The sequence below is a fragment of the Manacus candei genome, unplaced genomic scaffold, assembly GCF_025592945.1.
Source record: "Manacus candei isolate 608988 ecotype Guabito, Panama unplaced genomic scaffold, ASM2559294v1 h1tg000395l, whole genome shotgun sequence".
Taxonomy (NCBI): Eukaryota; Metazoa; Chordata; class Aves; order Passeriformes; family Pipridae; genus Manacus; species Manacus candei.
The window spans coordinates 1-22,500 of record NW_026138443.1 but is presented as its reverse complement, the minus strand read 5'-3'; the positions used below and the strand labels follow the sequence as shown (position 1 = coordinate 22,500).

Sequence of the window (22,500 nt, the reverse complement as noted above, 5' to 3'; positions counted from 1 at the left end):
CATTTTTTTGGGAAAAAAATCCCAATTTTTTCCTTCAAAAATCCCTTTTTTTTTGGTAAAAAATCCCAATTTTTTTCTTCAAAACCCCCATTTTTTTGGAAAAAAAATCCCATTTTTTTTCTTCAAAACCCCCATTTTTTTGGCAAAAAATCCCAATTTTTTTCTTCAAAAATCCCATTTTTTTGGAAAAAAATCCCAATTTTTTTCTTCAAAACCCCCATTTTTTTTGGCAAAAAATCCCAATTTTTTTCTTCAAAAACCCCATTTTTTTGGGAAAAAAATCCCAATTTTTTTCTTCAAAAATCCCATTTTTTTTGGAAAAAAATCACCATTTTTTCCTTCAAAAATCCCATTTTTTTTGGCAAAAAATCCCAATTTTTTTCTTTAAAAATCCCAATTTTTTCCTTCAAAAATCCCAATTTTTTTCTTCAAAAATCCCATTTTTTTGGGAAAAAAATCCCAATTTTTTCCTTCAAAAATCCCTTTTTTTTTGGTAAAAAATCCCAATTTTTTTCTTTAAAAATCCCAATTTTTTCCTTTAAAAACCCCATTTTTTTTGGCAAAAAATCCCCATTTTTTCCTTCAAAAATCCCATTTTTTTGGGGAAAAAAATCCCAATTTTTCTCTCCAAAAATCCCATTTTTTTTGCAAAAAATCCCAATTTTTTTCTTCAAAACCCCCATTTTTTGGCAAAAAATCCCAATTTTTTTCTTTAAAAATCCCAATTTTTTTCTTCAAAAATCCCAATTTTTTTCTTCAAAAATCCCATTTTTTTTGGTAAAAAATCCCAATTTTTTTCTTCAAAAATCCCAATTTTTTTCTTTAAAAATCCCATTTTTTTTGGCAAAAAATCCCAATTTTTTTCTTCAAAAATCCCATTTTTTTTGGCAAAAAATCCCAATTTTTTTCTTTAAAAATCCCATTTTTTTTGGTAAAAAATCCCAATTTTTTTCTTCAAAAATCCCAATTTTTTTCTTTAAAAATCCCATTTTTTTGGTAAAAAATCCCAATTTTTTTCTTTAAAAATCCCGTTTTTTTGGGAAATTTCACCGATTTTCTCCCGGTTTTTTTGCCCAGCCCTTCCCGACTCTCCTGCAGTTCCCTCGGAGAACATTCCGGAGGAAATTCCCAGCCGGAATATCCCCACGGCCTGCGTGAGGCCGACCCATCCGCTGCGGAGTTTCGGGAATTCGCTGCTGCCGCCGGCCGGGAGCGCCGGGGAGGGGAAAATTCCCTACGCGCCGCTCATGGGTGAGGAATTTGGGAATTTTTTGGGGTGGGAGGGGATTAAATTAAATAAAGTAAATTAAATTAAATTAAATTAAAGTAAATTAAAATTAATTAAAAAAAAATTAAAGTAAATTAAATTAAAATTAAAATTAAATTGAAATTAAATTAAATTAAGTTAAATTAAATTAAATTAAATTTAAAATGAATTTAAATTAAATTAAAGTAAAGTAAATTGAAAAATAAATTAAATTAAATTAAATTAAAAATTAAATTAAATTAAATTAAATTAAATTAAATTAAATTAAATTAAATTAAATTAAATTAAAATTAAATTAAATTAAATTAAATTAAAGTAAATATATTAAAAAGTAAATTAAAGTAAATTATAAAAGAAATTAAATTAAGATAAATTAAAAATAAATTAAATTATAAATTAAATTAAATTAAATTAAATTTAAAATAAATTAAATTAAATTAAGATAAATTAAATCAAATTAAATTAAGTTAAATTAAGTTAAATTAAATTAAATTAAGTTAAATTAAATTAAATTAAATTAAATTAAATTAAGTTAAATTAAATTAAATTAAATTAAGTTAAATTAAGTTAAATTAAAAATAAATTAAATTAAATTAAAGTAAAGTAAATTGCAATTAAATTAAATTAAATTAAAATTAAATTAAAATTAATGAAAAAAAAATAAAAAATTAAATTAAATTAAATTGAAATTATATTAAAAATAAATTAAATTAAATTAAAAAGTAAAATTAATATAAAATAAATTAAATTGAATTAAATTAAATTAAAAATAAATTAAATTGAATTAAAAAGTAAAATTAAATTAAATTAAATTAAATTAAATTAAATTAAATTAAATTAAATTAAGTTAAATTAAAATTGAATTAAATTAAATTAAGTTAAATTAAAAATAAATTTAAATTAAATTAAATTAAAATAAATTAAATGAAAATTAAAGTAAATTAAATTATATATAAATTAAATTAAATTAAGTTAAATTAAAATTAAATTAAATTAAATTAAATATATTAAAAAGTAAATTAAAGTAAATTATAAAAGAAATTAAATTAAGATAAATTAAAAATAAATTAAATTATAAATAAAATTAAATTAAATTAAATTTAAAATAAATTAAATTAAATTAAGATAAATTAAATTAAATTAAATTAAGTTAAATTAAATTAAATTAAGTTAAATTAAAATTAAATTAAATTAAATTAAGTTAAATTAAAAATAAATTAAATTATAAATTAAATTAAATTAAATTAAATTTAAATTAAATTAAATTAAATTAAGATAAATTAAATTAAATTAAATTAAGTTAAATTAAATTAAATTAAGTTAAATTAAAATTAAATTAAATTAAATTAAATTAAGTTAAATTAAAATTAAATTAAATTAAATTAAGTTAAATTAAAAATAAATTTAAATTAAATTAAATTAAGTTAAATTAAATTAAATTAAATTAAATTAAATTAAATTAAAATTAAATTAAATTAAATTAAATATATTAAAAAGTAAATTAAAGTAAATTGTAAAATAAATTAAATTAAGATAAATTAAAAATAAATTAAATTATAAATTAAATTAAATTAAATTAAATTTAAAATAAATTAAATTAAATTAAGATAAATTAAATTAAGTTAAATAAATTAAATTAAGTTAAATTAAATTAAATTAAATTAAATTAAGTTAAATTAAAATTAAATTAAATTAAATTAAGTTAAATTAAAAATAAATTTAAATTAAATTAAATTAAAATAAATTAAATGAAAATTAAAGTAAATTAAATTATATATAAATTAAATTAAATTAAGTTAAATTAAAATTAAATTAAATTAAATTAAATTAAAATTAAATTAAATTTAAATTAAATTAAAGATAAATTAAAATTAAAATTAAATTACATTAAATTAAATTAAAAATAAATCAAATTAAATGAAATTAAATTACAATAAAAATAAATTAAATTAAATTAAAATAAATAAATAAAATAAAATAAAATAAATAAAATAAAATAAAATTAAATTAAATTAAAATTAAATTAAAATTAAATTAAATTAAATTATATTAAATTAAAAATAAATTAAATTATAAATAAATTAAATTAAAATTAAAATTAAATTAAATTAAAATAAAATAATATATATAATTAAATAAATGAAATTTAATGAAATTAAATAAAACGAAATTAAGGAGATAAATTAAATTAAATTAAACTAAATTAAATTAAATTAAATTGTGGTAATAAAATAATCGGAGGGGAATAAAATTTAAATTAAATTAAATTAAATTAAATTAAATTAAATGAAAAAAACAAACAAAAAACACCTGAAATAAACCAAAATTCCCAGCAAATTCCAACTCCAACCCCCTTTTTCCAGGCTGCAGCATTCCCAAGGCTCCGGGGAAAACGGCGTCGCTGGGCTTGGCGGGCAAGGCCCGCTCGCCCCTGCTGCCCGTCTCGGTGCCCACGGCGCCCGCCAACGCCGACGAGGGACCCCCGCCTGGCGACGACCCCACCAGTGTGAGCTCAGCTGGGTTCTATTTGCATTTATTTTATTTTATTTTATTTTATTTTAATTTAATTTTATTTTATTTTATTTTATTTTATTTTTATTTTATTTTATTTTCATTTCATTTTATTTTATTTTATTTTATTTCATTTTATTTTATTTTATTTTATTTTATTTTATTTTATTTCATTTTATTTTATTTTATTTTCATTTTATTTTATTTTATTTTATTTTATTTTCATATAATTTTATTTTATTTTTATTTTATTTAATTTTACTTTATTTTCTTTTTTAATTTCATTTTAATTTTATTTTATTTTATTTTATTTGAATTTAATTTAATTTTATTTTATTTTATTTTCATTTTATTTCATTTTATTTGATTTTCATTTTATTTAATTTTATTTTATTTTAATTAATTTTATTTTATTTCATTTTATTTAATTTTATTTCATTTCATTGAATTTTATTTCATTTCATTGAATTTTATTTCATTTCATTGAATTTTATTTTCATTTTATTTTCATTTTATTTTATTTTATTTCATTTTATTTTATTTTATTTTATTTTATTTTATATTATTTTATTTTATTTTTATTGAATTTTATTTTCATTTTATTGAATTTTATTTGATTTTCATTTTATTTAATTTTACTTTATTTTAATTAATTTTATTTTATTTCATTTTATTTCATTTTATTTTATTTTATTTTATTTTAATTTTATTTTAATTAATTTTATTTAATTTAATTTAATTTAATTTAATTTAATTTTATTTTAATTTATTTTATTTTATTTTATTTTATTTTTATTGAATTTTATTTTATTTTCATTATTTTAATTTCATTTAAATTTAATTTAATTTTATTCTATTTTATTTTCATGTTATTTTATTTTATTTTATTTTATTTCATTTTATTTTATTTTATTTTATTTTATTTTCATTTTATTTAATTTTATTTTATTTTAATTAATTTTATTTTATTTCATTTTATTTTATTTTATTTCATTTCATTGAATTTTATTTCATTTCATTGAATTTTATTTCATTTCATTGAATTTTATTTTCATTTTTTTGAATTTTATTTTATTTTATTTTATTTTATTTCATTTTATTTTATTTTATTTTATTTTATTTTATTTTATTTTATTCTTATTGAATTTTATTTTCATTTTATTGAATTTTATTTGATTTTCATTTTATTTAATTTTATTTTATTTTAATTAATTTTATTTTATTTCATTTTATTTTATTTTATTTTATTTTAATTTTATTTTAATTAATTTTATTTTATTTTATTTTATTTAATTTTAATTAATTTTATTTTATTTTATTTTATTTTCATTTTATTGAATTTTATTTTATTTTCATTATTTTAATTTCATTTAAATTTAATTTAAATTTATTCTATTTTATTTTCATGTTATTTTATTTTATTTAAATTTTATTTAATTTTAATTTTATTTTTTTCAATTTTATTTTATTTTATTTTATTTTATTTTATCTTCATTTTATTTAATTTTATTTCATTTTATTTTATTTTATTTTATTTTATTTTTATTTTATTTAATTTTAATTTAATTTAATTTTATTTTCATTATTTTAATTTCATTTTAATTTAATTTAACTTAATTTAATTTCATTTCATTTCATTTTATTTCATTTTAATTAATTTTATTTTATTTTCATTTTATTTAATCTTATTTTATTTAATTTTCATTTTTTTATTTTCATTTTATTTAATTTAATTTTATTTTCATTATTTTAATTTCATTTTTATTTTATTTCATTTTATTTTATTTTCATTTTATTTAATTTGATTTTATTTAATTTTCTTTTTTTTAATTTTCATTTTATTTAATTTAATTTTATTTTCATTATTTTAATTTCATTTTTATTTTATTTTATTTCATTTTATTTTATTTTATTTTCATTTAATTTTATTTTATTTTATTTAATTTTCATTTTATTTTATTTTCATTTTATTTAATTTAATTTTATTTTCATTATTTTAATTTCATTTTTATTTTATTTTATTTTATTTTATTTTCATTTTATTTAATTTAATTTTATCTTAATTTTATTTAATTTTCATTTAATTTTATTTCCATTTTATTTAATTTTCTTTTATTTTCATTTTTTTAATTTCATTTTAATTTAATTTAATTTAATTGGATTTGATTTTCATGTTATTTAATTTTATTTAATTTCCATTTGATTTTATTTTAATTTTATTTAATTTTAATTTATTTTCATTTCTTTAATTTCATTTTAATTTAATTTAATTTTATTTTATCTTCATTTTAATTAATTTTATTTCATTTTATTGAATTTTATTTTCATTATATTAAATTTTATTTTCATTTTATTGAATTTTAATTTCATTTTTTCAATTTCATTTTAATTTTATTTTATTTTATTTCATTTTATTTTCATGTTATTTAAATTTATTTTATTTTAATTTTATTTAATTTTCATTTATTTTAATTTTATTTTCATCATTTTATTTTCATTTTCATTTAATTTAATTTAATTTAATTTAATTTATTTTCATTTTAATTAATTTTGTTTTATTTTTATTGAATTTTATTTTTGTTATATTTAATTTGATTTTATTTTAATTTTATTTAATTTTCATTTAATTTCATTTAATTTTCATTTAATTTAATTTTATTTTCATTATTTTAATTTCATTTAAATTTTATTTTATTTTATTTTATTTTCATGTTATTTAATTTTATTTTCATTTAATTTAATTTTTTTATTTTCATTTTATTTAGTTTTCACTTAATTTAATTTAATTTAATTTAATTTTATTTTCATTTTATTTAATTTTATTTTATTTCATTTCATTGAATTTTATTTTCATTTTATTTAATTTTATTTTATTTTAATTTTATTTAATTTTCATTTAATTTAATTTTATTTTCATTTTAATTATATCAATTTCCTCCCTTAAATCTCAATTTAATTTTTTAAAATTTTTAATTTAAACTTTTCATTTCAATTTAATTTTTTCTTTTCAATTCCAATTTATTTTTCATTTAAATTTCATTTAATTTTTTCATTTAAATTTAATTTAATTTTTCATTTTATTTCAATTTAATTTTCTCCCTTAAATTTCAATTTAATTTTTTAAAATTATAATTTAAATTTTTCAATTTAATTTTTTCATTTCAATTCCAATTTATTTTTCATTTAAATTTAATTTAATTTTTTCATTTAAATTTAATTTTTCATTTTATTTCAATTCAATTTCTCCCTTAAATTTCAATTTAATTTTTTAAAATTATAATTTAAATTTTTTCAATTCCATTTAATTTTTCCATTCAAATTTAACTTAATTTTTTATTTCAATTTTAAATTTTAATTTAATTGAAATTTTAATTCATTCTTAATTTAATTTAAATTTTAATTCATTTTTCATTGAAATTTAATTTAATTTTTTAATTCAAATTTCACTTCAATTTAACTCAATATCTCCCTTAAATTTCAAATTAAATTTTTTAAAATTTTAAATTTAATTTTTTAAATTTAATTTTCCCTTTAAATCCGATTTTTCCCAACATTCCCAACTTTTATTCCCGATTTTTTTTCCCAGGTCTACGAACAGGACGACCTGAGCCAACAAATGGCCAGCCTGGAAGGCCTCATGAAACAACTCAACGCCATCACCGGCTCCGCCTTTTAACCGGAATTCCCAACATTCCCAACATTCCCAAAATTCCAGGATTTCACCCCAAACTCCTCCCGGGAATTTCCCGTCAAAATTCCGATTTTTTGGGGGATTTTGGGTCAAAAATTCTGATTTTTTGGGGGATTTTTGGGTCAAAAATTCTGATTTTTGGGGGGATTTTTGGGTCAAAAATTCTGATTTTTTGGGGGATTTTTGGTCAGAATTCCGGGATTTTTGGGGATTTTTCCCTCTGGGTTTTTTGGGAATATTGGGGGGAAAAAGGGGGAATTTTGAAGGAGAATTTCTAGAAAATTCCTGGAGAATTTCAGGAAAATTCCTGGAGAATTCCCAGAGAATTCCAGGAAAATTTTCAAAGAATTCCCAGAAAATTCCCAGAGAATTCCCAGAAAATTCTGGGAAAATTTAAGGAGAATTCCTGGAAAATTCCTGGAGAATTCCTGGAAAATTCCTGGAAATTCCTGGAAAATTCTGGGGAAAATTCCCGGAGAATTCCCGGAAAATTTTCAAAGAATTCCCAGAAAATTCTGGGAGAATTCCCAGAAAATTCCCAGAGAATTCCCAGAGAATTCCTGGAAAATTCTCAGAAAATTTCTGGAAAATTCCCAGAAAATTCCGGGAAAATTTAAGGAGAATTCCTGGAAAATTCCTGGAAAATTCTCAGAGAATTCCTGGAGAATTCCTGGAGAATTCTTGGAGAATTCCGGGAAAATTTCCAGAAAATTCCTGGAAAATTATTAAAGAATTCCCAGAAAATTCCCAGAGAATTCCCAGAAAATTCCGGGAAAATTTAAGGAGAATTCCTGGAGAATTCCTGGAAAATTCAGGGAAAATTTTTAAAGAATTCCTTGAGAATTCTTGGAAAATTCCCAAATTCTGGGAAAATTCCCAGAAAATTCCTGGAAAATTCCTGGAAAATTCCTGGAAAATTCCCAGAAAATTCCTGGAAAATTACCAGAAAATTCCTGGAAAATTCTGGGAAATTCCCAGAAAATTCCTGGAAAATTTTCAAACAATTCTTGGAGAATTCCTGGAAAATTCTGGGAAAATTCCTGGAAAATTCCTGGAAAATTTTCAAAGAATTCCGGGAAAATTCCTGGAAAATTCCCAGAAAATTCCTGGAAAATTCTCAAAGAATTCCTGGAGAATTTCTGAAAAATTCCGGGAAAATTCCTGGAAAATTCCTGGAAAACTTTCAAATAATTCCAGGAAAATTTTTTAAAGAATTCCTGGAAAATTCCTGGAAATTTCTGGGAAAATTCCTGGAAAATTCCTGGAGAATTCTTGGAAAATTCTGGGAAAATTCCTGGAAAATTCCCAGAGAATTCCTGGAGAATATTCCCAATTATTTGCATATATTTGCATAAATTTGCATATTAATAAGGAAAAATCCCAGGAATTTTGGGATTTATTATTCCTTCCATTCCCAGCTTGTCATTCCCTAAAAAACCCGGGAAAAATTCCAATTTTTTCATCCCAAAATTCCCAAAAAATCCCCCAAAAAATCCCCAAAAAATCCCCAAAAAATCCCCAAAAAATCCCCCAAAAATCCCCAAAAAATCCCCCAAAAATCCCCCAAAAATCCCCAAAAAATCCCCAAAAAATCCCAAAAAATCCCCCAAAAATCCCCAAAAAATCCCAAAAAATCCCCCAAAAATCCCCAAAAATTCCCCAAAAAATTCCCAAAAAATTCCCAAAAAATCCCCAAAAAATCCCCAAAAAATCCCAAAAAAATCCCTAAAAAATCCCAAAAAAATCCCAAAAAATCCCCAAAAAATCCCAAAAAATCCCCAAAAAATCCCAAAAAAATCCCAAAAAATCCCCAAAAATCCCCACTGGGAATTCCCAGAATTCCCAATTTTTTTTTACATCATCATCCCCGTCAAATAATTCCAAAGGGTCGGGAATCCGGGAATTTTTTACTCCCGTTTCTTAATTATTAATTATTAATATTTAATTTATTTTCCTCTTTTTTTTTTAATATTTTCCCCAATTTTTTAATCTTTTTATCCCTAAATTTTTTTTTGGGATAAAATTCCCGCCTCTGGAACGTTTTTCCAGCTCTGGGAATTCTTGGAATTATCAGGAATTCCCATTTTTTTTTGGAGGGATTAGAAGAATTTGCAGCTTTAAGAGCCTTAGTTGGGGTTTTTTCAGGAAGAATTCCCGGGGGAAAAAAATCCGGGAATTGCAGGGTTTTAGATTTTAGGGAAAAATCGGGAATTCCAGGAAAAAAAACCAGGAAAAAATCCGGGAAAAAACAGGAAAAAAAACAGAAAAAAATTAAAAAAAAAATCTGATTTTTTCCTGAATTTTTGGATAAAAAATCCTGGAATTTTTTGGTCGGGAATTCCCAAAAAAAAAATCGGGAATGGGGGGTGGGTTTTCTTTCCAAGGGGGGTTTTTTATAGGATGGGGGGATTCCCAAGGTTTTTTCGGGGCGGGAAAAACGAGGAATAAAAAGGTTTTTTGATAGAAAAAAATGTGGTTTTTTGGTGTTTTTTTGGGGGGGGTTTCGGGCGGGTTTTGGGGTGGGGGAGGGGCGGGAGGGGGTGGGGGGAAAATGGGAATAAAATTAAAATAAAAGATTATTTTATTTCTTTTATTTTATTCGATTTTCTTTTGAATTTTAGAATTTTAATTTTATTTTTTTAATTTCATTTCACTTTTATTTTTTTAATTTTATTTTTTTTAATTTTATTTTTTAATTTCATTTTACTTTTATTTTTTTACTTTTATTTTTTTAATTTTATTTTTTTTAATTTTATTTTTTTAATTTTATTTTTTTAATTTCATTTTACTTTTATTTTTTTAATTTTATTTTTATTTAATTTTATTTTTAATTTCATTTCACTTTTATTTTTTTACTTTTATTTTTATTTAATTTTATTTTTTTAATTTTATTTTTTTAATTTTATTTTTTTACTTTTATTTTTATTTAATTTTATTTTTTTAATTTTATTTTTTTTTAATTTTATTTTTTTAATTTTATTTTTTTAATTTCATTTTACTTTTATTTTTTTAATTTTATTTTTTTACTTTGATTTTTTTAATTTTATTTTTTTACTTTTATTTTTTTAATTTTATTTTTTTAATTTTATTTTTTTAATTTTATTTTTTAAATTTCATTTTACTTTTATTATTTTAATTTTATTTTTATTTAATTTTATTTTTTTAATTTTATTTTTTTGAATTTTATTTTTTTAAATTTTATTTTATTTAAATTTTATTTTCTTTTTATTTCCTTTTGTTTTATTTCATTTCATTTTGATTTTCTTTTATTTTTTCCAAATTTATTTCATTTTTTATTTTTAATTTTATTCCATCTCATTCCATTTTTTATTAATTTTATTTTTTATTAAATTTATTTTTAATTAATTTTATTCTTGTTTAATTTTATTCTTGTTTCATTTTATTTCCATTTATTTTTTATTTCACTTTTTAAAAATTTATTTCATTTCATTTTTTTGAATTTTTATTTCATTTATTTTTTATTTCATTTTATTAAAACTTATTTCATTTAATTTTTTGGAATTTTTATTTCATTTTTCCAATTTTAATTATATTTTTTAATTTAATTTTATTTTATTTTGATAGCATTTTATCCATTTAATTTCATTTTTTAATTTTATTTTATTTCATTTTATCAATTTAATTTCATTTTATTTTCTAAACTCCACTTTTATTCCATATTATTTTATTTTTATTTCATTTTTTCAAATTTATTTCTCTTTTTTTAACTTCATTTCATTTTTTAATTTCATTTTATTGGGATTGCACTTTATTAATTTAATTTCATTTTATTATTTTTTAATTCCACTTAAATTTATTCCCTTTTATTTTAAATTTAATTGTATTTTGGTTTTTTTAATTTAATTTCATTTTAATTGGATTAAATTAAAAAAAAGCCCAAATAAAAGTAAAAATAAATAAAATTAAAGGTAAATAAAAAACCCGAAATAAAAGTTAAAAATAAATTAAAAATAAATTAAAAATAAATTAAAAAAAAACAAAATAAAAGTAAAAACAAATAAATAAATAAATAAAAGTAAAAATAAATAAATAAATAAATTAAAGTAAAAATTAATAAATAAATAAAAAGAAATAAAAATGAAATTATTTTAAAAAACAAAGAAAAATTAAAAAATTAAAAATTAATTAAAAAGGAATAAAAGTTAAAGAAATAAATTGAAAATAAAAACAAATAAAAAAATGAAATTATAAATAAAAAATGAAAGAAAAAAATAAATTAAAAATAAACTTAAAAAATAAAAGTAAAAATTAAAAACAAAAAAGGGAAAAAAATAAATTAAAAAGAAACCAAAAAACTGGAATAAAACTAAAAAAAGTAAATTAAATTTAATTAAAAAAGTAAAATAAAGAAATTAAAAATAAAACCAAAATAAAAGCAAAAAAAGAAATAAAAAATAAATAAAAAGAAATAAGAAATAAATAAAAAGAAACTGAAATAAAATTTAAAAAATATAAATAAATTTAAAAAGTAAAAAAATAATTACAAATAAATTTGAAAAAGCAAAACAAAGGTAAAAAAATAAATTAAAAATAAATTAAAAAAAAAAGAAATAAAAGTAAAAAAGAATTTAATTTAAAAAAAGAAATAAAATTTTAAAAATCAACATAAAAACACTCAAAATAAAAATAAAAAAATAAGTTAAAAATAAATTAAAAAATAAAAAAAATTAAAAATAAAGAAATTAAAGTAAAAAAACTAAATTCAAAAAATGAAATAAAAGATGAAAAATAAATTAAAAATTGAAATTAAAAAAATGAATTAAAAACAAATTAAAAATTAAAATAAAAAAATGAATTAAAAATTGAAATAAAAATTTAAAAAATGAACGAAAAATAAATTAAAAATTAAAATAAAAAATATGAACTAAAAATCAATAAAAAATTAAAATAAAAAAATGAACTAAAAATCAATAAAAAATGAAAATAAAAAATGAATCAAAAATCAATAAAAAATTAAAATAAAAAATGAACTAAAAATCAATTAAAAATTAAAATAAAAAAAACGAATTAAAAATAAATTAAAAAAAACAGAATTAAACCCCCCTCAAATTCCAAATCCCAATCCCCAAATCCCACCCCCCCCAAATCCCAAAATTCCACACCAGAATTCCACCTTTTTTTTTTCCAAACAGAAGCATTTTATTAATTCCTTTATTTTCTCTGTTCCATCCGAAAAAAAACCAATAAATTTTCCAAAGGTCTGGGAATTTTTTTTATTTATTTTTTTCCCCATAAAAAAACCCCCAAAAAATCCCCCCAACATCCCCAAAAAATCGGGAAGGACTCCAGGAATTTTTTAGGGATTTTTTTTTTTCCCAGGAAAAATCAGATTTTTCCCTCAAAAAAAATCCCATTTCTTTTAATTTATTTTTCGGGGATTTTAAAGGATTATTTACATCCGAAAAAAAACCCAAAAAAAATCGGGAATTTTTTTCCCCTGAAAGGGAATTTTTTGGAAAAATTCCAAGGAAAATTTCGGGATCCCTTTGATTTCTTTTCTTCCCGGAGCACCTGGAACAAAAAAAAAAGGGAATTTTTAGGAATTTTGACCTTAAAAATCTTTATTTTTCCCTATTTTTCCTCAGGAATTTTTTCTTTAATTTTCCCTTTTTTTTGGGAATTTTCCCTTCATTTTTCCCATTTTTTTAGGGAATTCTCCCTTCATTTTTCCCATTTTTTTGGGGAATTTTCCCTTCATTTTTCCCAATTTTTTGGGGGAATTTTCCCTTTATTTTTCCCAATTTTCCTTTAATTTTTCCCAATTTTCCTCAGGATTTTTCCCTTTATTTTTCCCAATTTTCCCTTAATTTTTCCCAATTTTCCTCAGGAAAATTCCCTTTATTTTTCCCATTTTTCCCAATTTTTTTTCGAATTTTCCCTTCATTTTTCCCAATTTTTTGGGGAATTTTCCCTTTATTTTTCCCATTTTTCTCTTCATTTTTCCCAATTTTTTTGGGGAATTTTCCCTTTATTTTTCCCATTTTTCCCTTAATTTTTCCCAATTTTCCTGGGAATTTTCCCTTCATTTTTCCCAATTTTCCTGGGAATTTTCCCTTCATTTTTCCCATTTTTCCCTTCATTTTTCCCAATTTTTTGGGGAATTTTCCCTTCATTTTTCCCATTTTTTTAGGGAATTTTCCCTTCATTTTTCCCATTTTTTTAGGGAATTTTCCCTTCATTTTTCCCAATTTTTTGGGGAATTTTCCCTTAATTTTCCCTTTATTTTTCCCATTTTTCCCTTCATTTTTCCCAATTTTTTTGGGGAATTTTCCCTTCATTTTTCCCAATTTTCTTTGGGAATTTTCCCTTTATTTTTCCCAATTTTCCCTTCATTTTTCCCAATTTTTGGGGGAATTTTCCCTTTATTTTTCCCAATTTTGGGGGGAATTTTCCCTTCATTTTTCCCATTTTTTTGGGGAATTTTCCCTTCATTTTTCCCATTTTTTGGGGGAATTTTCCCTTTATTTTTCCCATTTTTCCCTTAATTTTTCCCATTTTTTTTTTAATTTTCCCTTCATTTTTCCCATTTTTTTTGGGAATTTTCCCTTCATTTTTCCCATTTTTTGGGGGAATTTTTCCTTCATTTTTCCCAATTTTTTTGGGGAATTTTCCCTTCATTTTTCCCAATTTTCCTTGGGAATTTTCCCTTCATTTTTCCCAATTTTTTGGGGGAATTTTCCCTTCATTTTTCCCTTTTATTTTGGGAATTTTCCCTTCATTTTTCCCAATTTTCTTTGGGAATTTTCCCTTTATTTTTCCCATTTTTCCCTTCATTTTTCCCAATTTTTTTAGGGAATTTTCCCTTCATTTTTCCCAATTTTCCTCAGGAATTTTCCCTTCATTTTTCCCAATTTTTTGGGGGAATTTTCCCTTTATTTTTCCCAATTTTCCCTTTATTTTTCCCAATTTTCCTTTAATTTTTCCCAATTTTTCTCTGGATTTTTCCCTTTATTTTTCCCAATTTTCCCTTAATTTTTCCCAATTTTCCTCAGGAAAATTCCCTTTATTTTTCCCATTTTTCCCAATTTTTTTTCGAATTTTCCCTTCATTTTTCCCAATTTTTTGGGGAATTTCCCCTTTATTTTTCCCATTTTTCTCTTCATTTTTCCCAATTTTTTTGGGGAATTTTCCCTTAATTTTTCCCAATTTTCCTGGGAATTTTCCCTTTATTTTTCCCATTTTTCCCTTCATTTTTCCCAATTTTTTGGGGGAATTTTCCCTTTAATTTTCCCTTTTTTTGGGGGAATTTTCCCTTCATTTTTCCCTTTTATTTTGGGAATTTTCCCTTCATTTTTCCCAATTTTCCTCAGGAATTTCCCCTTTATTTTTCCCAATTTTTGGGGGGAATTTTCCCTTTATTTTTCCCAATTTTCCCTTAATTTTTCCCAATTTTTCTCTGGATTTTTCCCTTTATTTTTCCCAATTTTCCCTTAATTTTTCCCAATTTTCCTCAGGAAAATTCCCTTTATTTTTCCCATTTTTCCCAATTTTTTTTCGAATTTTCCCTTCATTTTTCCCAATTTTTTGGGGAATTTCCCCTTTATTTTTCCCATTTTTCTCTTCATTTTTCCCAATTCTTTTGGGGAATTTTCCCTTAATTTTTCCCAATTTTTCTCTGGATTTTTCCCTTTATTTTTCCCATTTTTCCCTTCATTTTTCCCAATTTTTTGGGGAATTTTCCCTTTAATTTTCCCTTTTTTTGGGGGAATTTTCCCTTTATTTTTCCCATTTTTCTCTTCATTTTTCCCAATTTTTCTCTGGAATTTTCCCTTTATTTTTCCCAATTTTCCCTTTATTTTTCCCAATTTTTCTCTGGAATTTTCCCTTTATTTTTCCCATTTTTCCCTTCATTTTTCCCAATTTTTTGGGGGAATTTTCCCATCATTTTTCCCAATTTTTTTGGGGAATTTTCCCTTTATTTTTCCCATTTTTCCCTTAATTTTTCCCAATTTTCCTCAGGAAAATTCCCTTTATTTTTCCCAATTTTCCCTTCATTTTTCCCAATTTTTTTGGGAAATTTTCCCTTCATTTTTCCCCTTTTTTGGGGGGAATTTTCCCTTCATTTTTCCCAATTTTTTGGGGAATTTCCCCTTCATTTTTCCCAATTTTTTGGGGGAATTTTCCCTTTATTTTTCCCATTTTTCCCTTCATTTTCCCCAATTTTTGGGGGAATTTTCCCTTCATTTTTCCCAATTTTTGGGGGAATTTTCCCTTTATTTTTCCCATTTTTCCCTTCATTTTCCCCAATTTTTGGGGGAATTTTCCCTTCATTTTTCCCTTTTATTTTGGGAATTTTCCCTTCATTTTTCCCATTTTTTTTGGGAATTTTCCCTTTATTTTTCCCAATTTTTTGGGGAATTTCCCCTTCATTTTTCCCAATTTTAGGGGGGGAATTTTCCCTTTATTTTTCCCATTTTTCCCTTAATTTTTCCCATTTTTTTTTTTAATTTTCCCTTCATTTTTCCCAATTTTTTTGGGGAATTTTCCCTTCATTTTTCCCAATTTTTGGGGGAATTTTCCCCTTTATTTTTCCCATTTTTTGGGGAATTTTCCCTTCATTTTTCCCATTTTTCCCTTAATTTTTCCCAATTTTTTTGGGGAATTTTCCCTTCATTTTTCCCAATTTTTTGGGGAATTTCCCCTTCATTTTTCCCAATTTTTTGGGGGAATTTTCCCTTTATTTTTCCCATTTTTCCCTTCATTTTCCCCAATTTTTGGGGGAATTTTCCCTTCATTTTTCCCAATTTTTGGGGGAATTTTCCCTTTATTTTTCCCATTTTTCCCTTCATTTTCCCCAATTTTTGGGGGAATTTTCCCTTCATTTTTCCCTTTTATTTTGGGAATTTTCCCTTCATTTTTCCCATTTTTTTTGGGAATTTTCCCTTTATTTTTCCCAATTTTTTGGGGAATTTCCCCTTCATTTTTCCCAATTTTAGGGGGGGAATTTTCCCTTTATTTTTCCCATTTTTCCCTTAATTTTTCCCATTTTTTTTTTTAATTTTCCCTTCATTTTTCCCAATTTTTTTGGGGAATTTTCCCTTCATTTTTCCCAATTTTTGGGGGAATTTTCCCCTTTATTTTTCCCATTTTTTGGGGAATTTTCCCTTCATTTTTCCCATTTTTCCCTTAATTTTTCCCAATTTTTTTGGGGAATTTTCCCTCCATTTTTCCCAATTTTTTGAGGAATTTTCCCTTCATTTTTCCCATTTTTAGGGGGAATTTTCCCTTTATTTTTCCCAATTTTTTTGGGAATTTTCCCTTTATTTTTCCCATTTTTCCCTTAATTTTTCCCTTTATTTTTCCCAATTTTCCCTTCATTTTTCCCATTTTTTTTTGGAATTTCCCCTTTATTTTTCCCAATTTTTTGGGGAATTTCCCCTTCATTTTTCCCAATTTTTTGGGGAATTTTCCCTTTATTTTTCCCAATTTTCCCTTAATTTTTCCCAATTTTTCTCTGGATTTTTCCCTTTATTTTTCCCATTTTTCCCTTCATTTTTCCCAATTTTCTTTAGGAATTTTCCCTTCATTTTTCCCAATTTTTGGGGGGAATTTTCCCTTTATTTTTCCCAATTTTCCCTTAATTTTTCCCAATTTTTCTCTGGATTTTTCCCTTTATTTTTCCCAATTTTCCCTTAATTTTTCCCAATTTTCCTCAGGAAAATTCCCTTTATTTTTCCCATTTTTCCCAATTTTTTTTCGAATTTTCCCTTCATTTTTCCCAATTTTTTGGGGAATTTCCCCTTTATTTTTCCCATTTTTCTCTTCATTTTTCCCAATTTTTTTGGGGAATTTTCCCTTTATTTTTCCCATTTTTCCCTTCATTTTTCCCAATTTTTTTGGGGAATTTTCCCTTTATTTTTCCCATTTTTCCCTTCATTTTTCCTAATTTTTTGGGGGGAATTTTCCCTTTATTTTTCCCAATTTTCCCTTCATTTTTCCCAATTTTTTAGGAATTTTCCCTTCATTTTTCCCATTTTTTTAGGGAATTTTCCCTTAAATTTTCCCATTTTTTGTGGAATTTTCCCTTTATTTTTCCCATTTTTCCCTCAATTTTTCCCATTTTTTTAGGGAATTTTCCCTTCATTTTTCCCATTTTTTTGGGGAATTTTCCCTTCATTTTTCCTAATTTTTTGGGGAATTTTCCCTTCATTTTTCCCAATTTTCTTTGGGAATTTTCCCTTTATTTTTCCCAATTTCCCTTCATTTTTCCCAATTTTTTGGGGAATTTTCCCTTCATTTTTCCCATTTTTTGGGGGAATTTTCCCTTAATTTTTCCCAATTTTCCTGGGAATTTTCCCTTTATTTTTCCCATTTTTCCCTCAATTTTTCCCAATTTTTCTGGGAATTTTCCCTCCATTTTTCCCAATTTTTTCTGGGAATTTTCCCTTCATTTTTCCCAATTTTTTGGGGAATTTTCCCTTTATTTTTCCCATTTTTCCCTTCATTTTTCCCAATTTTTTTAGGGAATTTTCCCTTTATTTTTCCCAATTTTCCCTTAATTTTTCCCAATTTTCCTCAGGAAAATTCCCTTTATTTTTCCCAATTTCCCCTTAATTTTTCCCAATTTTCCTCAGGAAAATTCCCTTTATTTTTCCCAATTTCCCCTTAATTTTTCCCAATTTTCCTCAGGAATTTCCCCTTTATTTTTCCCAATTTTTTGGGGGAATTTTCCCTTTATTTTTCCCAATTTTCCCTTTATTTTTCCCAATTTTTCTCTGGAATTTTCCCTTTATTTTTCCCAATTTTCCCTTCATTTTTCCCAATTTTTTGGGGAATTTTCCCTTTATTTTTCCCATTTTTCCCTTCATTTTTCCCAATTTTTCTCTGGAATTTTCCCTTTATTTTTCCCATTTTTCCCTTCATTTTTCCCAATTTTTCTGGGAATTTTCCCTTCATTTTTCCCCCTTTTCCCTGGGAATTCCCCTCTTTTCCCTGGAATTTCCCCCCCCACCTCTCAAGCCTCCTCTCCGTTCTCCGGCTCCCCTTCGGAATCCTTGGAATTCTCGGAAGTCCGGGATAAAATGTCGGCCATCAAAGCCTCTTCCAGCTTTTTCCTCACCTGGTGCACCCTTTCCTCCTGTTTCCTGGGAAAAAAAAACTTGGGAATAACCCCAAAAACTCAGGAATTTCACCCCCAAAACTTTCATTTTTCCCAATTTTTTTTGGGGAATTTTCCCTTTATTTTTCCCTATTTTTTTTAGGAATTTTACCCTAAAAATCCACATTTTTTTCCCAATTTTCCCTTTATTTTTCCCAATTTTTCTTGGGAATTTTACCCTAAAAATCCACATTTTTTTCCCAATTTTCCCTTTATTTTTCCCTATTTTTTTTAGGAATTTTACCCTAAAAATCTACATTTTTTTCCCAATTTTCCCTTTATTTTTCCCAATTTTTCTTGGGAATTTTACCCTAAAAATCCACATTTTTTCCCCAATTTTATTTATTTTTCCCAGTTTTTTCTTGGGAATTTTCCCTTTATTTTTCCCTATTTTTTTTAGGAATTTTACCCTAAAAATCCACTTTTTTTCCCCAATTTTATTTCTTTTTCCCAATTTTTTCTTGGGAATTTTCCCTTTATTTTTCCTTATTTTTTTTAGGAATTTTACCCTAAAAATCCACATTTTTTTCCCAATTTTCCCTTTATTTTTCCCTATTTTTTTTAGGAATTTTACCCTAAAAATCCACATTTTTTCCCAAATTTTATTTCTTTTTCCCAGTATTTTTTGGGGAATTTTCCCTTTATTTTTCCCTATTTTTTTTAGGAATTTTGCCCTAAAAATCCACATTTTTTCCCCAATTTTCCCTTTATTTTTCCCTATTTTTTTTAGGAATTTTCCCCTAAAAATCCACATTTTTTCCCCAATTTTATTTATTTTTCCCAATTTTTTCTTGGGAATTTTCCCTTTATTTTTCCCTATTTTTTTTAGGAATTTTACCCTAAAAATCCACATTTTTTCCCCAATTTTATTTCTTTTTCCCAGTATTTTTTGGGGAATTTTCCCTTTATTTTTCCCTATTTTTTATAGGAATTTTGTCCTAAAAATCCACATTTTTTCCCCAATTTTCCCTTTATTTTTCCCTATTTTTCTCAGGAATTTTACCCTAAAAATCCACTTTTTTCCCCCAATTTTATTTATTTTTCCCAATTTTTTCTTGGGAATTTTCCCTTTATTTTTCCCTATTTTTTTTAGGAATTTTACCCTAAAAATCCACATTTTTTCCCCAATTTTCCCTTTATTTTTCCCTATTTTTCTCAGGAATTTTACCCTAAAAATCCACTTTTTTTCCCCAATTTTATTTATTTTTCCCAATTTTTTCTTGGGAATTTTCCCTTTATTTTTCCTTATTTTTATTAGGAATTTTACCCTAAAAATCCACATTTTTTCCCCAATTTTCCCTTTATTTTCCCCTATTTTTCTTAGGAATTTTACCCTAAAAATCCACATTTTTTCCCAATTTTATTTATTTTTCCCAATTTTTTCTTGGGAATTTTCCCTTTATTTTTCCCTATTTTTTTTAGGAATTTTACCCTAAAAATCCACATTTTTTCCCCAATTTTATTTCTTTTTCCCAGTTTTTTCTTGGGAATTTTCCCTTTATTTTTCCCTATTTTCCCTCTGAAATTTTCCCTTTAAATCCTTTATTTTCCCCCTTTTTTTTCCCAATTTTCCCTTTATTTTCCCCTATTTTCCCTCTGGAATTTCCCCTTTATTTTTCCCTTTTCCCTCTGGAATTTTCCCTTTAAACCCTCAATTTTTCCCCCTTTTTCTCTGGAATTTTCCCTTTATTTTTCCCTATTTTCCCTCTGAAATTTTCCCTTTAAAATCTCAATTTTTCCCCAATTTTCCCTTTATTTTCCTCTCTTTTTCCTCTGTAATTTTCCCTTTATTTTTCCCTCTTTTCCCTCTGCAATTTTCCCTTTATTTTTCCCAATTTCCCTCTAAATTTTTCCCTTTATTTTCCCCTCTTTTTCCTCCAGAATTTTCCCTTTAAAACTTCAATTTTTCCCCAATTTTCCCTTTATTTTTCCCTATTTTCCCTCTGATATTTTCCCTTTAAAATCTCAATTTTTCCCCAATTTTCCCTTTCTTTTTCCCTATTTTCCCTCTGAAATTTTCCCTTTAAAATCTCAATTTTCCCCCAATTTTCCCTTTATTTTTCCCAATTTCCCTCTGGAATTTTCCCCTTTTCCCCCCCTATTTTCCCTCTGGAATTTTCCCTTTAAATCCTCAATTTTTCCCCCTTTTTCTCTGAAATTTTCCCTTTATTTTTTTTCCTATTTTCCCTCCAGAATTTCCCCTTTAAAACCTCAATTTTTCCCCATTTTTCCTCCGGAATTTTCCCTTAAAAACCCACATTTTTCCCCCAATTTTATTTCTTCTTTCCCAATTTTTTCCCTCTGGAATTTCCCTTTAAATCCTCTATTTTTTTCCCTTTTTCCTTTGGAATTTCCCCTTTATTTTTCCCTATTTTCCTTTACAATTTTCCCTTTATTTTTCCCTATTTTCCCTCCGGAATTTTCCCTTAAAAACCCACATTTTTTTCCCCAATTTTATTTCTTCTTTCCCAATTATTTCCCTCTGCAATTTCCCCTTTAAACCCTCTTTTTTCCCCCCGTTTCCCTCCAAAAATTCACTTTTTTCCCCCCTTTTTCCCTCCAAAAATTCCCTTTTTTCCCCCCGTTCGCCCCCAACTTTTCCCCCCTTCCCCCCCAATTTTTTTCCCAAAAAATTCCCAATTTTTCCCTGGAATTCTCCCCACCTGATGTCCTCATCTGTGACAATAAAAGCCTTGCAGAGGGGTTGGGAGGTGTTGAGCCAAACCGCCGGGTTCTTCTCCACGGCCGCCGAGAGCTGGCCGGTGATGGGGGCCGAGCTCGTGTGCAGGGCGCTGGCCACGGCCGACAGCAGCGTCTCCTCGGTATTCCCAGGCCCCACTCCTGGAAAAAAACAGGGAATTCTGGTCCAAAATCCCCCTGGAAATGGGGGGAAAATCCCAAAAAAATCCCAGAAAAATCCGCGAAAAAATCGGTGAAAAATCGTCGAAAAATCCCGGAAAAATCGGCGAAAAATCCCCAAAAAATCCCTGAAAAATCGTCAAAAAATCCCAAAAAAATCCAAAAAAAAATCCCAAAAAAATCCCAAAAAATCCCCCAAAAATCCCCCAAAAATCCCCAAAAAATCCAAAAAAAATCCTCAAAAAATCCCCAAAAAATCCCAAAAAAATCCCCAAAAAAATCCCTGAAAAATCCTCAAAAAATCCCGGAAAAATCCCGGAAAAATCCCTGAAAAATCCGCAAAAAAATCCCTGAAAAATCCTCAAAAAATCTCAAAAAATCCCTGAAAAATCCTCAAAAAATCCCTGAAAAATCGTCAAAAAAATCCCAAAAAATCCCCAAAAAATCCCCAAAAAATCCACGAAAAATCCTTAAAAAATCCCGAAAAAATCCCAAAAAATCCCCAAAAATCCCTGAAAAAATCCTCAAAAAATCCTCAAAAAATCCCTGAAAAATCCCCAAAAAATCCCCAAAAATCCCCAAAAAATCCCAAAAAAATCCCCAAAAAAATCCCTGAAAAATCGTCAAAAAATCCCCAAAAAATCCTTAAAAAATCCTCAAAAAATCCCAAAAAAATCCCTGAAAAATCCTCAAAAAATCCCTGAAAAATCCTCAAAAAACCCCCGAAAAATCCTCGAAAAATCAAAAAAAAATCCTCAAAAAATCCCTGAAAAATCGTCAAAAAATACCCAAAAAATCCTCAAAAAATCCCTAAAAAATCGCTGAAAAATCGTCAAAAAATCCTCAAAAAATCCCAAAAAAAATCCCAAAAAAATCCCAAAAAATCCCCAAAAAATCCGCAAAAAAATCCCTGAAAAATCCTCAAAAAATCTCAAAAAATCCCTGAAAAATCCTCAAAAAATCCCTGAAAAATCGTCAAAAAAATCCCAAAAAATCCCCAAAAAATCCCCAAAAAATCCACGAAAAATCCTTAAAAAATCCCGAAAAAATCCA

The 22,500-nt window shown here is 23.8% G+C and overlaps 2 protein-coding genes across 2 annotated transcripts in view; one reads left to right on the top strand and one right to left on the bottom strand.

Moving 5' to 3' along the window:
• Positions 1-7,751, top strand: part of LOC127465447 (netrin receptor DCC-like) — a 98,965-nt gene extending 91,214 nt beyond the window's left edge. Inside the window, exons 27-29 of the mRNA XM_051775928.1 lie at positions 1,078-1,251; positions 3,631-3,773; positions 7,365-7,751. Coding sequence (XP_051631888.1) covers positions 1,078-1,251; positions 3,631-3,773; positions 7,365-7,454 — 407 coding nt within the window. The 3' untranslated portion in view covers positions 7,455-7,751. The remainder of the gene's footprint in view (positions 1-1,077; positions 1,252-3,630; positions 3,774-7,364) is intronic.
• A 4,917-nt stretch (positions 7,752-12,668) lies between these two features.
• LOC127465446 (methyl-CpG-binding domain protein 2-like) lies at positions 12,669-21,579 on the bottom strand (the record flags this gene model as incomplete). Its single annotated transcript, XM_051775927.1, has 3 exons — positions 12,669-13,001; positions 18,442-18,574; positions 21,252-21,579. Coding segments are annotated over 2 exons (458 nt in total), but the record flags the coding sequence as incomplete, so codon positions are not given.
• Positions 21,580-22,500: the final 921 nt, after the last annotated feature.